Below are 15,683 nucleotides of genomic sequence, written 5' to 3'. Positions count from 1 at the left end.
TTCTCTGATTGACTTATTTTGCTCAGCATAATACCCTCCAGTTCCATCTATATCAATGTACATGGTAGGAATTCATCCTTTCTGATGGCTAAGTAATATTCCAGTGTGTGTGTGTGTGTGTGTATCTCTTTGGAGATGTGTCTAGCAAGAAGTTGCTATGGCTGAAGTCACAGACATTGCTGCCTTTGTTCTCCTCTAGAATTTTGATGGATTCTTATCTCACATTTAGGTCTTCATCCATTTTGAGTTTATCTTTCTTTATGACACAAGAAAATGGTCCACTTCATTCTTCTACATGTGGCTGTCCAATTTTCCTGGCACCATTTTGTTGAAGAGACTGTCTCTTTTCCTTTGGATAGTCTTTCCAGTTGTCAAAGATTAGCTGACCATAGAGTTGAGGCTCTATTTCTGGCCTCTCTATTCTGTTCCATTGATCTATGTGTTTTTGTGCCAACATCATACTATCTTGAGGAGTTCAGCCTTGAAATACAGTTTGATGTCTGGCTTTGTGATGCCACCAACTTTGATTTTCTTTTTTAACATTCCTCTGGCTATTTGGGGTCTTTTCTGGTTCCATACAAATTTTAGGATTGCTTGTTCCAGCTATGTGAAAAATGTTGATTGTATTTTGATAAGGATTGTATTGAATATGTAGACTATTCTGGATAGCATAGATATTTTAACAATAATTGTATTTCTAATCCATGACCAACCATGGAACATTTTTTTTCATTTCATTGTGTCTTCCTCAATTTCTTTTATGAATATTCTATAGTTTTTGGAGTACAGATTCTTTAATTATTTTATTACATTTATTCCTAAATATCTTATGGTTTTTGGTGCAGTTATAAATGGGGTCAATTCCTTAATTTCTCTTTTCTCAGTCTCATTGTCAGTGAATAGAAATGCAACTGATTTCTGTGCATTGATTTTTATATCCTGACACTTCACTGAATTGCTGTCTGAGTTCTAGCAATTTTAGGGTGGAGTCTTTGGGTTTTCTATATAAAGTATCATGTCAAGAGTGAGAGTTTAACTTCTTTTTTGGCCAATTTGAATGCCTTTTATTTCTTTTTGCTGTCTGATTTCTGAGGCTAGGACTTCTAGTACCACGCTGAACAACAATAGTGAGAGTGGGCATCCCTGCTGTGTTCCTGACCTGGGGATCAGGAAAAAATACTGAGAGCTTTTCCATTGAGAATGAGATTTGCCATGGGCTTTTCATAGATGGCTTTTATGATATTGAAGTATGTTCCTTCTATCCCTACACTTTGAAGGGTTTTAATTAAGAAAGGATGCTGTGCTTTGTCAAATGCTTTTTCTGCATCAGTTGAGAGGATTATATATATCTTGTCCTTTCTTTTATTAATGTAATGTACCACGTTGATTGATTTGCAATGTTGAACCACCCCTGCAGCCCAGGAATAAATCCCACTTGGTTGTGGTGAATAATCCTATTGGATTAGGATCCTGTTGGGTCCTATTGGCTAGTATTTTGGTGAGAATTTTGGCATCCATGTTCATTAGGGATATTGGTCTGTGATTCTCCTTTTTGATGGAGTCTTTGTCTGGTTTGGGGATAAAAATAATGCTAGCCTCATACAGTAAGTTTGGAAGTTTTCCTTCCACTTCTATTTCTTTTTTTTTTTTTTTTTTTGAAACAGCTTCAGAAGAACAGGTATTAGTTCTTTAAATATTTGGTAGAATTCCCCTGGGAAGCTATCCATCCCTGGACTCTTGTTTGTTGGGAGATTTTGATTACACTTTCAGTTTCCTTGCTGTTGTTGGGTCTGTTCAGGTTTTCTATTTCTTCCTGTTTCAGTTCTGGTAGTTTATACTTTTCTAGGGATACATCCATTTCTTCTAGATGGCCTAATTTATTGGCATGTAGTTGCCCATAATATGTTCTTATAATTATATTACTTTGGTGTTGGTCATGATCTCTCCTCTTTCATTCATAATTTTATTAATTTGGGTCCTTTCTCTGTTCTTTTTGAAAAGCCTGGCTTGGGGTTTATCAATTTTATTAATTCTTTTAAAGAACCAGCTCTGTTTTGTTGATCTGTTCTACTGTCTTTTGATTTCCATTTCATTGATTTCTGCTCTAATCTTTATTATTTCTCTTCTCCTGCTTGGCTTAGGCTCTATTTGCTATTCTTCCTCATACTTCTTTGGGTGTAAGGTTGTGTTGTGTATTTGAGACTTTTCTGTTTTCTTAGGGAAGGCATTTGCTATTTACTTCACTCTTAGGACTGCCTTTTCATTTGTTTACATTATTTGTTTTTCTTTTTTTTTTTTTCTTAAATTTTCAGTGTAACAGTATTCATTGTTTTTGCACCACACCCAGTGCTCCATGCAATCTTTGCCCTCTCTAATACCCGCCACCTGGTTCCCCACACCTCCCACCCCCCGCCCCTTTAAACCTCTCAGATTGTTTTTCAGAGTCCATAGCTCTCATGGTTCACCTCCCCTTCCAATTTCCCCCAACTCCTTTCTCCTCTCTAACTCCCCTTGTCCTCCATGCTATTTGTTATGCTCCACAAATAAGTGAAACCATATGATAACTGACTCTCTCTGCTTGACTTATTTCACTCAGCATAATCTCTTCCAGTCCCGTCCATGTTGCTACAAAAGTTGGGTATTCATCCTTTCTGATGGAGGCATAATATTCCATAGTGTATATGGACCACATCTTCCTTATCCATTCATCCATTGAAAGGCATCTTGGTTCTTTCCACAGTTTGGTGACTGTTATTATATATATATTTTTTAATCTGCTTTAATTTCCTGGTTGACCCATTCATTCTTTAGTAGGATGTTCTTTAACCTCCAAGTATTTGAGTTCCTTCCCAATTTACTATTGTCATTGAGGTCCAATATCAAGGCACTGTGGCCAAAAATATGTGTGGAATAATCCCAGTCTCTTGGTGGTGGTTAAGACCTGATTTGTGACCCAATATGTGATCTACTCTGGAGAATGCTCCATGTACACTTGAGAAGAATGTGTATTCTGTTGCTTTGAGATGGAATGATCTGAATTTATCTGTGAAGTCCATATGGTCCACTGTGTCGTTCAAAGGCCTGTTTCCTTGTTGATCTGCTTAGAAGTCCATCTGGTCCACTGTGTCGTTCAAAGGCCTGTTTCCTTGTTGATCTGCTTAGATGATCTGTGTATTACTGTTGAGTTGGGTGTTAAAGTCCCCTACTATTATTGTATTCTTATCAATGTGTTTCTTTAATTTTATTAATTGGTTTATATAGTTGCTTGCTCCCAATTGGGAGCATAAATATTTATAATTGTTAGATCTTGTTGGATAGACCCTTTAATTATGACATAGTGACCTTCCTCATCTCTTATTACAATCTTTGGTTTAAAATCTAATTTGTCTGATATAAGGATTGCCACCCCAGTTTTCTTTTGATGGCCATTAGCATGATAAATGGCTCTCCACACCCTCACTTTCAATCTGGAGGTGTCTTTAGGTCTAAAATGAGTCTCTTGCAAAGAGCTTATTGATGGGTCTTGCTTTTTTATCCAATCTGATACCCTGTGTTTTTTTATTGGAACATTTAGCCTATTTACATTCAGAGTAACTCTTAAAAGATATGAATTTGTATTGGCTATAAAATCACTGTTTCTGTGTATCGACTCTTCCTTTCTGGTCTATGTTACTTTGCAACTCTTTCTTCACTTCCAGAATACCCTTTAATATTTCTTGTAGCATTGGTTTGGTGATCACAAGTTCTTTTAGTTTCCATTTGTTCTGAAAGGCTTCTATGTCTCCTTCTATTTTGAATGAATTTTGAATTCTAGCTTAATAAAGTGTTCTTGGCTGCATATTTTTCTCATTTAGCACCCTAAATATATCATGTCAGGACTATCAGGTCTCTGTGGATAGGTCAGCTGCCAATCTAATGTTTCTACCCTTGTAGGTTACTGACATCTTGTCTCATTGCTTTCAGAATTTTCTCTTTGTCTCTGAGATTTTTTTTTTTTTTTTTTTTTTTTTTTTTTTTTTTTAAAGATTTTATTTATTTGACAGACAGATCACAAGTAGGCAGAGAAGCAAACCGAAAGAGAGAGAGGGGAAAGCAGGCTCCCCGCTGAGCAGAGAGCCCGATGCGGGGCTCGATCCCAGGACCCTGGGATCATGACCCAAGCTGAAGGCAGAGGCTTTAACTCACTGAGCCACCCAGGCGCCCCAGTCTCTGAGATTTTTAAGTTTCACTATTATTTGTTGGAATGTTGACCTATTTTTATTGATATTGAGAGGGATTCTCTGTGCCTCCTGAATTTTGATGCCTAGTTCCCTCACCATGTTAGGGTTGTTCTTTGCTGTAATTTGCTCCAGTATATCTACTGCATCTGTCTCTTTCCTTTTCTTCTGAGATCCCAATTATTCTAATATTGTTTCACCTTATGGTATCACACATCTCTCAAATTCTCCCCATGGGATTCAGTTGTTGTTTATCTTTCCTTTTTTCGCTTTCTTATTCTCCATCATTTGGTATTCTATATCACTAATTATCTCTTCTGCTTCATCAATCCTAGCAGTTAGAGTCTCCATTTTGATTGCTCTTATAAATAATATTTGAGTTGGTTAGATTTTAGTTCTTTTATTTCTCCAAAAAGGGATTCCCCACTATCTTCTATGCTTTTTCCCCCCAAGCTCAGCTAGTATCTTTATAATCATTATTCTGAACTCTAGTTCCAATGTCTTACTTATGTCCATACTGATTGGGTCCCTGGCAGTCAGTACTGCCACTTGTTCTCTTTTTTGAGGAAGGGTTTTCCATCTTATCATACTGTCCAGGGAAGAATATATGAATGAGAGAACAAAATACTGGGAACAATGACCCCAGAAAAATATACAGTAAACAAATTAGATGAGATCTGAAACTGGAGAAAAGGAAAAAAAGAGAGAGAGAGAGAAAAAGAGAGAGAGCAGAATAGAGTAATACACTGGATTCTGTGTGTATTTTGGTCTGTTTTTTTTTAGAAAAATAGATCACAAAATTTTAAAGAAAGAAAGACTTATATGGGTATAAAAATAAAGTTAAATACAATGGAAGGATAGAATGTAACTGTAAAAATGGAAATTAAAGTACCAAAAAAAAAGAAGGGATATAAAAAACAGGTGAACAGAACACAGCAATGCACCATCTTCTGAGTGTATTTTTGCCAGTTTGTTAGAAGAAACTACATCTCAAAATTGTAAAGAAAAACTTATGAAATACATTGAAAACATAGAATGTAACTCTAAAGATGAAAGTTAAGAAACTTTAACTTTAACAAACAAACAGAAAAGTCCAAAAAACAAAAAATAAACCAAAACAAACAAACTTAAAAAGGAAGAAGAAAAAGAAAAACAACAAAAACAACAACAAAAAAAGAGAATATAATCAGACAGGTGAATAGAAAACAGAGCCATACACTAGATTTTGAGTGTATTTTGGTCTGTTAGTAGAAGCTGCATCCCAAAATTGTAAAGAAAGAATACCTGATACACACACACACACACACACACATATGTACATACATATATATATGATTAAATACAATGAAGGGATAGAGTACAATTGGAAAAATTAAAATAAAAAAGAATTTTAAAAAGAAGTTGATAAAATAAGAAATTGGTTGAAAAAGGAAAGAAAAAATTTAAAAAACATTAAGATTGAAAGACTAAAGAATCAATGGGAAAAAGCCATGAATTCTATAAGCTGTATTCCCTCACTGTTGGAGTTTTGCAGTTCCCATTGATTGGTAAACTTGGTCTTGCCTGGATACTTTTGCTGTTCTTCTGGGGGAGGGGCCTGTTGCATTGATTCTCAAGTCTTTGCCGGAGGTGGAATTGTACCATCCTTGCCAGAGGGCCAGGCTAAGCAATCTGCTCCAGTTTGTTATATGTGGTTTTTGTTCTCTGAAGACTTTATTTGCACCTATAGAAGATGAGAATGAAAATGGCAATCTCTTGATATCTGTCCTCAGAGCTGAAAGCTCGGGGCCTCACTCTTCAGTGATCCCTCAGAGAAAAGCAATCAATCACTCCTGTCTCCCTGGTCTCTAGCCACACTCTGTGCTCACTCATCTGTGACTCAGCATTTCTATCTCAGGCACATGGCCCCCTTTTAAGTTATGAAACCCTGTAGGTTCCTTTGGTGCACTCCTGTGCCACTCCTCCCAGGGAGGAAGGGGGTTCTTGCCAGTTCTGCCACTTTTTGGGCCTCTGGTCAGAGAGCAGTGGCCTTACTGTGCTGTGGTTTCTGGTTTATGGCAACCCTGAGCTGAGAGCTCACTCCTGGGCTCAGTCTTTGCAGCTGGCTTCTCCACTCTGATGCCTGGGAGCTCTGCTGCACTTAGGCACCCCTGGTCTAGGGGGTTCAGCCAGTTTGAACAGGCTAGGGTTCAGTCTAACTTAGCAGCCTGAACAACGTCCCTTACCGAAGCAGACTTCTAAAAGTTCGATTTTATACTCCACGACTGTATCACTTGCTAGTACCAGCTGACAGAGGCTCCCTGCCCCTGTGGTTTATTTTCCCATAAATCGCCTTAGATTCACTTCTCTACACCTTTTACCTTGCAGAAAGTGGTCGCTTTTCTATTCATAGAGTTGCAGCAATTCTTTTCTTCCATGTCCAGTTGATTTTGCAGGTGTTCAGAAAGTCTTGATAGCCATCTAGCTGAATTCCTGGGACCAGAAGAAACTAAGACCTCCTACTCTTCTGTCATCTGGGACTCTCCAAGTAACTGGAATTTAAATAAAAACTTGAAAAAAAATAATCTTCAGGAAATCCTATTGGCTATAATTTCAAATAACCTGGCATCTGACTACTTCTGTCTTAAAGTGTACATTTGTGGAATGAGCCATCATCAGAGTTGGCCTGAATTAGTGAACTTGTTGCTTATCTGGCCTCCTAGCTTCCATCCTTGCCTTTTCCAACAGGAGCAGTTAGAGCTGTTTTAATGCCTGTCCTCTACTCAAAACTCACCCTCACCACTTCACTCAGAAGAGAAAGCCATGTGCTGGTGTGTCTTACAGGGCCCTTTAGGATTTATGCCCCACCTACAGTTGCTTATCATCCCAACCACTTTCCACTTTACTCTACTTTAGTTTTAGGAGTTGTTTGAATATCATCAGGCAGCAGCCACGTAAGTGCCTCCGCACTGGCTGTTCTCTCTGTGTTTTGCTTTTCCCAGAGGTACACATGGATGCTCCCAAGTATTCCTTTAAGTGTTTGGTCAAAAGTCCTGTTCTCAGTGAGGCATATTCTTAACATCATATTTAAAATGAAAACTCCGGCATTTCCACTCTTACTTACCTTGATTTTTTTTCCTTAGACTTATTGTAAATTACCATTTTGTTTATGTTTAATTGTCTGCATTTTCTGTGAGACTGTAAATACTGTAAATACTGTGACAATTGTTTATTTCATTCACCAATACAACTCCAATGTAGTTCAGTAAACGAAGCATTTAATTTTATTTTATTCCACTATTGGTCATAGTTTGAGCCCTATACACTCCCTTCTCTTTCCCCTCAAAGGGAGCTCCTTTACGTGTAGTCACACACACATCATTAGTAAAGAGATCAGGCAAGATATCCTCCCAAATCATCCTAGGATTTAGCCTTGTCAGGACTCCAGGAAAAGCATCAAAAATAATTCTGTCTCCAGGAATAGACCCATTAGGAGATGCCAAGATTTCAACCTTCTCAGGTGAACTAGGACACATCACCATTGCTTGAGATATTACCCCCCTCATTTTTGCAGGTTTCAGGTTACAAAGTAAAATCACCATCCAATTTTGCATCTATTCAAGAGGAACATGATTCACCAGACCACTGACAACTGTTCTTGGGGCTGTTTCTCCAACATCTACTTCTTCTACATATAAAGAATCTGCATCAGGATGTTTTCTGGCAGTGATGATATAACCAACTCAAAGATCCAGACGAGAAACATCTACTGGCTTAGAGTCAGTGCTTCCTGCTACTGAGAATGTGTACTAAATGTATAGCCTAGTCTCTTTCTCTTTTTTTTTTTTTTTTAAGAAAACACCATTAACCTTTCTTAATATATTGAAATATGCACTAAAAATTTGTTTTTCTTGTCATTATTTTATGACACACTGATCTACTTTAATTCATTTTAACTAATGTGGAAAAAATTAAATTGTTATAGATTTTTATTTATTAATCCACACTTCTTAACAGACTTCTTTTGTCATAGAAATACTAGGTCTAGATCTATTGGCAGTTCTCAAGGAGACTGATTTATATTTCCAAAGTGTCTATCAAAAATTTATGCTGATTTACATTTTTTAAAGATTTTATTTATTTAACAGAGAGCACATGGGTAGGGCTGAGGATAAGAGTGGCAGAGAGAATTTCAAGCAGATTCCTAGCTGAGTGTAGAGCCCAACTCTGTGAGCATAGTCTCACAACACTGAAATCATGGCCTGAGCCAAAACCAAGAGTCTGACACTTAATCAACTGAGCCTCCCAGGTGCCCCCTGATATATATTAACAGTGAGGACAGCAGTATCCCACAGTTAAGAATATAGATTCTAGAGCCCATGCACCTGGGTTAGAACATCAGCTCTGCTACTGACAGTGTGTGTGTCCAGTCTCCTCATTTTTACACTGGTAATGATGGTGTTTCTCTCATTAGACTTTTGTGAAGATTAATTGAAAGAATCAACTTGACATAGTACTGGCATAAAGAAAGCCCTGAAGAGACATCAAGTGTTATTTAAATTTATATTATTTTTATTATGAAATTAACTATTTTCATTAGACCTGACCATGAGTTTGATGTATTTATCCCAAATCTGATATGTGAATAAAGATATGCCTTGTTAAGTTTTATTTAACCAGGTCAATTTTTAATGTTTATTGGCCTATTAGTCTTCTTTCTTTTAAAAAATAATTTTCTTAAATTATTTCCTCTTCTCTCTCTTCAAATTTGCCTCACTTACTGATTTATAAATACTTTTTCTATATTAAAGATTCAGGGTTTTGTCATCAAGGCTAAAATAGCCACACTGGAACTTTGTATGGATTAGAAAAAAAGTGCTTCCAGGGGACAAACCCAGGCTCATTTAGGATATATTGTTTGTTGGAAGGGTGGGGCACAGGCTGGATATCAGCTCCCACAGACCCTTTGACCAGTAAGTCTAGAGCACTTAAAATCTGTACAACTCTATGTAATGACTTTGGGGGTCACAAGATTGGAAACAGAGTTAACAAGTTTGTAGTTGGATTTAAATTCTATTGTGATGCTTCCTAAAATACAAAGTTTTGGGGTTTTGTTTTGTTTTTTTACATATTTTTGTGTATTTTGCTTTCTGAATCTTCTATTACTGACTTTATATTTATGGTATTGTTCAGGGTTTTCAGGTAAGAGAAAGGGAAAGAGAGAGAGATGAGACAGTGACAGAAATAGAGAGAGGATGAATGAGAGGGAGAGAGAGGGAGAGGGCGAGAGAGAGAGAGAGAGAGAGTGATTTAATACAAGTAATGGCTCACTGTCTTTCAGAGCCTGGCAAGTTTAGAATCTAAATCTACAATGTGGACTGGAAGGCTAGAGTCCCAGGAGGGTTGATGGTACAGATGAAATTCAAAGACAACCTCCTGGAGAGTTCTTTCTTGCTTGGGAAGACTGGTCTTTTTCTCCTCTTCAGAACTTCAGCTACTGGGGGAAGGCCTACCTACGTCATGCAGGGAAATCTGTTTTACTTGGAATTCATCGATTTCTGTGGTAATTTCATTCCACAACATTCTTCCAAATTGACACATAATATTAATCACGATATTTAGGAAATATTCTCCTAACTCCAAACCAAACATTGAGTCTGGTTGTTATCAGCAGCTTCTCAACAATTCTTGGCTTTACATAGTATATTTGTACCTAAATAATAGCTGTATATCAAAAACAAATTAAATTGATGCATATAGGTTACCTCTTTTTAAAAATATTTTATTTATTTATTTGACAGACAGAGAGAGAGAGGTTACAAGTAGGCAGAGAGGCAGGCAGAGAGGCAAGCAAAGAGAAAGGGGGAAGCAGGCTCCCTCTGAGCAGCGAGCCTGATGCAAGGCTTGATCCCAGGACCCTGAGATCATGACCTGAGTAGAAGGCAGAGGCTTAATCCACTGAGCCACCCAGGAGCCCCAACATATAGGTTATTTTAGTTTTTCTTCAGCAATAATTATTTGTGTGTTTTCAAAAGAGAAACAAACTTAGAAAAGCTTTGTGATTCCCTTTAAGTGAAACACAATTATCTAAAGCCAATATAGGAAATGAGACTTTTTACTAAGATGTTGTCTTGTTAGTGAAATCCCTTATAAATTGGGTTATGCTTATACACCTAATATGGAATTGAATGTCGTGTGAATTGTTATAAATGTGATTATCATTCATCAGAAAATTCTGGGATATTTGTAATCAAGCATACAACCATTAGCAAAAGAAGCCCGAATTAACCTCAAATGATTAGGGGAGGTAAGTGGGATAACAATTATAAATAGTGTGCAAAGTAACCCAGAGACTAAGAGATTTCATTATTCATGAACATATAAATATGGAGAAAGCAAATATTTTGGCACATAAAAAAGCTGATGCTCCAACATATTGTGCTTTGTCAAAGTTACATAAAATAATGTGCAAGGTTGGCCGATTTTCAGTATATTTTTAAAATGTAACCTGTTAATTTAATCTTCTAGAGGAAAGAAAGTTACATTTTACAGTCTATTAACCTGATGAGGATATATATTATCCTGCTTAAACTATTAAAGTAATTGTACCTGTGTTTATATAGAACCTGATGTCTTTAAATCTTTCTTCCTTTTCACTTGGGAAATGAACATGAATTATTAGCACAAATTTCCACTTGAAAATATTCCCTAAGCTCCATTATGGTAATTGGCCATCAATGTCCCATCTTTAAGGGATTATTAATTTGATGGGAGAGAGGATATAGATATTTATATCTGAAGTCCAAAGAAGACTCAAGTCTGAAGTTCTCCAGTTTCTTAAAGTGATGCTTTTCTGGAATTATTTTCCAGGAGGAGGAGAAAGAGAAAGAGATTATTAAATCTTCTATAGAATAAAAAATATGTATGTTTTCAGAAGTTTCATTCAGGTATAGTAGATTTGAAAAAAAAGTTGAGGGATCAGCAGCACCAGCGGTGAACATCTAACCCCAGGTTAGTAAACAGCCTTTGATAGAAATTTAGTGAATATGTGTCTGAACATACAAGTCAACCAGAGACTAATTCATTCCATTATTTTTTTACATTAAAATTGTTGGAGGAAATAATATTAACTTGTCAGTTAAAATCAAATTTTGTCATTGTTATATTTGTTTCCCAAGTAGCATTTGCAGGTATACAAAATCAACTTCATTGTTTCTGATTATAAACTTAAGATTTAACGATCTTTAAAATGCCTTTGAAAATCACAGCGTGTTCTCTGAAATCAGAGCCCTATTTAAGTCTATTTATTCAGCTTTTTTTAGCATCCATTTTCAAAAATGTCTTTTATTTATTTATTTATTTATTTTCATTTCCTTGCCTCCTTTTTTTTTAATTTTTTTCAATTTATTTATTTTCAGAAAAACAGTATTCATTATTTTTTCACCACACCCAGTGCTCCATGCAATCCGTGCCCTCTATAATACCCACCACCTGGTGTTTTATTGATATATAATTTATATACCGAAAACTCCACTCATTTCCAGGGTACAATTCAATGGTTATTAGTATATTTACAGAGTTGTGCAACCATAACCAATATCCAATTTCAGAGCATCTTTGATTCAATAACAAGTTAAACATTTCTTTATTTTTGCTTCCCAAGTTTTCCATTTGGGAAATCTCTAGAAAACCCATTTATGTTTCAGGTTTATATGTGAAAATTCTTAACGGCCTTTGAGCAAAAACATGTCAAAAAAGGAGTGGCCATTGTGGTCTGTAATATGTATGTTAGCTAATATCAGTGCTATCTAATTAAGTTTGTGAAGAGATCCTGAATTGTCTTCAGTAGTGTTTAACTTCAGATATATAATCCCATTTTAAAGAGGGGTAACACCTATTCCTAAAAAAATCTTGCAATTAAGTATTTTGATATAATCCATTTATAAAAGTTCAAGAGGAACAAAAGAATCTGAGTCTCTGTTATCCTTACAAAAACCTGGTTGAGACTGGTGGTATTCAAGTGGACTAAAACAGATACAATAACCATAGAATTCCTCCAGATTTTTAATTCTATCACAATATCATGTTCACATGATTAGAATATTTCAAATCTGGAACATGTAACTTTAGCTTCCTTTAAGTAGCCTTACCAAACTATTATTTCATGTTACAATCTTCAATTTCGTAAAGGGCCAACATAGTAAAAGTTCTAACAAGGGACAGTTCTGCATCATTTGTAAAATTACTCATGAAGAGTTCTGTTCAATGTCTTTATAAAAATGTTTATACAATATCTTCCTCTTAGTGAGACAACTGGGGTACCACCTCATTACTCACGATAAACTGATAATGTGACCTATCCATCCCAACCCAGTTCTTCTTCAAGTTCAGAACTACCTTCTTATTCAAATGCTGAAATTATCAGTACTCATGTATACTGTGAAAGCTACCCCCTCCCTCAAATTATTGCATAGGTTTTATGCTCTGGTTCATGTTGAGAGGTTTTGGAAAATGTTTCTTTAATTGAAGCCACTCTAAAATCTTCAATAAGTAGTCAGTTTATACATAATAAATCTACAAATGAATTGGGTTATTGGCTTTTTAATCCCAAACCCAGATGATTAATAGAGATGACAAGAGCAGTAATAAAATGTGGGATCAGGGGAACTGTACGAACCTTAGGTTAATTGACTTATTTCCTTTTTCTAAAATATTTTTAAATTTTTAAAATTTATTTTTTAAACTTATTTCTTATCAGTGTAACAGAATTCTTTGTTTATGCACCATACCCAGTGCTCCATGCAATACGTGCCCTCCATAATACCCACCACCTGGCTCCCCCAACCTCCCACCCCATACCCCTTCAAAATCCTCAGATTGTTTTTCGGAGTCCATAGTCTCTCATGGTTCATCTCCCCTTCCAATTTCCCTCAACTCCCTTCTTATACTATTGCTTTATTAACTGAAGAGAGAATGGGAAACTCGGTGTTACATAGCCATGGTCTGAATGCTTGAGCTTCTGAGTGAGCAAATGAATGTGGAAGGAAGAGATAATTTTACTACTACCAAAAGTCCCTGAAGGAGTCTGGATTGTCTAGATTTCAAAGCAAGCATTGTAGAGAAGGCTGCAAAAGTCCATAAATTTGTTTAAAAATTATTATGTTTCACACTTAAAATGGGTGAATTTTGGTAGGTAGGTACATTTTATCTTAAGTGGATTTAAAAATATTTTAAAAGGAAGATTCTAAACAGCCTAATTATGGAGACAAGCAAACTCTATTGTTGGACTTGGATTTAATCATCTCTGTATTGTATTTTATATTTTGTCTTACAAATTAAAATTACATTCAGATAAAATTAGGTGATCCCTTTCATGTGCCTGGTAGTTGACAGACCCTTTTATGTCCACCTCTTTTCTTTATATAGATTCAGGACACAACCTGAAACTTGAGATTATGGAGCTGCAGAATTACTCCTTTGTGTCAGAATTTGTGTTGTATGGACTCTGCACTTCACAACACCTCCAGCATTTTTTCTTTATATTTTTCTCTGGGATCTATGTGGCCACTGTGCTGGGTAACCTCATCATTGTGGTCACTGTAATTTCTGACTCCCACTTGCACTCCTCTCCTATGTACTTCCTGCTGGGAAATCTATCTTTCTTAGATATATGGCTAGCCTCATTTGCCACCCCCAAGATGATCAGGGACTTTCTTAGTGATCGAAAGCTCATCTCCTTTGGAGGATGTATGGCTCAAATCTTCTTCTTGCATTTTATCGGTGGGGCTGAGATGGTACTTCTGGTTTCCATGGCCTATGACAGATATGTGGCTATATGCAAACCTTTGCATTACATGACCATGATGAGCCGGCAGACTTGCATGGGGCTGGTGTTGGTTTCATGGGTCATTGGATTTGTGCACTCCATCAGTCAAGTAGCCTTTACTGTGAATTTACCTTACTGTGGCCCCAATGAGGTGGACAGCTTCTTCTGTGATCTTCCTCTTGTGATCAAGCTTGCCTGCACGGACACCTATGTCCTGGGTATACTTATGATCTCAGACAGTGGGTTGCTCTCCATGAGCTGTTTTCTGCTCCTCTTGGTGTCTTACACTGTTATCCTCATCACTGTCCGACAGCGTGCTGCTGGTGGGGTATCCAAAACACTCTCTACATGCTCTGCACACATCATGGTAGTCACACTCTTCTTTGGGCCCTGCATTTTCATTTATGTGTGGCCTTTCAATCGGTTCTCTGTGGACAAGCTCCTGTCTGTGTTTTATACCATTTTTACTCCACTCTTGAACCCTCTTATCTACACATTGAGAAATACAGAGATGAAAACAGCTATGAGGAAACTGTATAACCAACGTGTGACTTCTCACTGAATTCCACCTTTCCTTATATTTACGTGTTCTTACTCATTTAGGGGATATCCTTTCTTTAATAGGGTTCCGCATAAAGATTTCATCCTGATGTTTTATTGGTATAATTTGTATTGTATTATATTACAGAGAAATAGTTGTGGATTACAACAAAAATCATGTGTGTAATTTTATTCTATATAATTTCATACTTTAAATAAAATTCTATAATATCACTTTATGGTATCACTACCTTATACTCTAAGATTTATAATACATTATAATATTATAATTTTATTATATAATTTTGTATTATAAATATAATTTATAAGTATAATATAACTGCATTGTAATGTAATATTAGAATTGTATAGTAATTACTATGTAATATAACTTTATGTAAACAGATATACATGTACATACACTTTCAACCCACACATTCACTTTGGAATGGACTTGGCAATTTTCTTTTTGTTAGACCAGATTTCTCTTTATAGTTTATTTTGTTTACAATATTTATAGAAAGTGATTTGAATTTCCTAATTATAGTTCAATACACTAAGAGCTGTCAGTTTGTAAGCATTCGAGACATGAAATATTCAGCAGAAGGAAGGTATGTGAGAATAAAATGTTCTATCAATTTTTATCCTGGTTTTTAAGAGGAGGAGGGAAAAGACACTATTTCAAAATCTTATTAATATAAAAAGAAACTTTTTCTTGGGAATGTATATTATGCTTAAACTTTATATTGAAAAAAAATGAATGTATGTCAGTGAAATTCAATTACAGAAGTTAATTTTCACACAAGGTAAATCAAGGTATTTTACCAGAAGGTAATTTTCACACAGGGTATTTTATGGGTTAATATTTTATGGTGTAAAATAAGCTATTGTGTTACTATTTAAAATTCACTGGAGTAGGAAATTAATAAATTTTAACCCACAGACTTTAAATAAACCATACATCTACATTGTTTCTTAGAGTTGATTCTGTCCCTTGGGATGGAATCTATTAGGAAGGGTGTTTGAGTACCACAGAGCCAGATCTTATGCTGAGTTTTTGAATGCCTTGGGATCCTAAAAAGATAATTATAAACGAGAGTTAACATTTGTATTAACTTAAC

General features: G+C 36.0%; 1 protein-coding gene and 1 pseudogene across 1 annotated transcript; one reads left to right on the top strand and one right to left on the bottom strand.

Annotated features, from left to right (window-relative positions):
* Positions 1-7,480: 7,480 nt before the first annotated feature.
* On the bottom strand, positions 7,481-9,779 carry LOC131837139 (aminoacyl tRNA synthase complex-interacting multifunctional protein 1-like; annotated as a pseudogene).
* Positions 9,780-13,624: 3,845 nt separating this feature from the next.
* On the top strand, positions 13,625-14,584 carry LOC131837138 (olfactory receptor 4K14). Its single transcript, XM_059183394.1, has one exon. It carries the CDS (start codon positions 13,652-13,654, stop codon positions 14,582-14,584), a length of 933 nt encoding a protein of 310 aa, XP_059039377.1. The 5' UTR covers positions 13,625-13,651.
* The last annotated feature ends 1,099 nt before the right edge of the window (positions 14,585-15,683 follow it).

Source organism: Mustela lutreola, chromosome 7, assembly GCF_030435805.1.
Source record: "Mustela lutreola isolate mMusLut2 chromosome 7, mMusLut2.pri, whole genome shotgun sequence".
Classification (NCBI taxonomy): domain Eukaryota; kingdom Metazoa; phylum Chordata; class Mammalia; order Carnivora; family Mustelidae; genus Mustela; species Mustela lutreola.
Note: the sequence above shows the minus strand (reverse complement) of the source record. Positions and strands in the feature narration are given on the sequence as shown.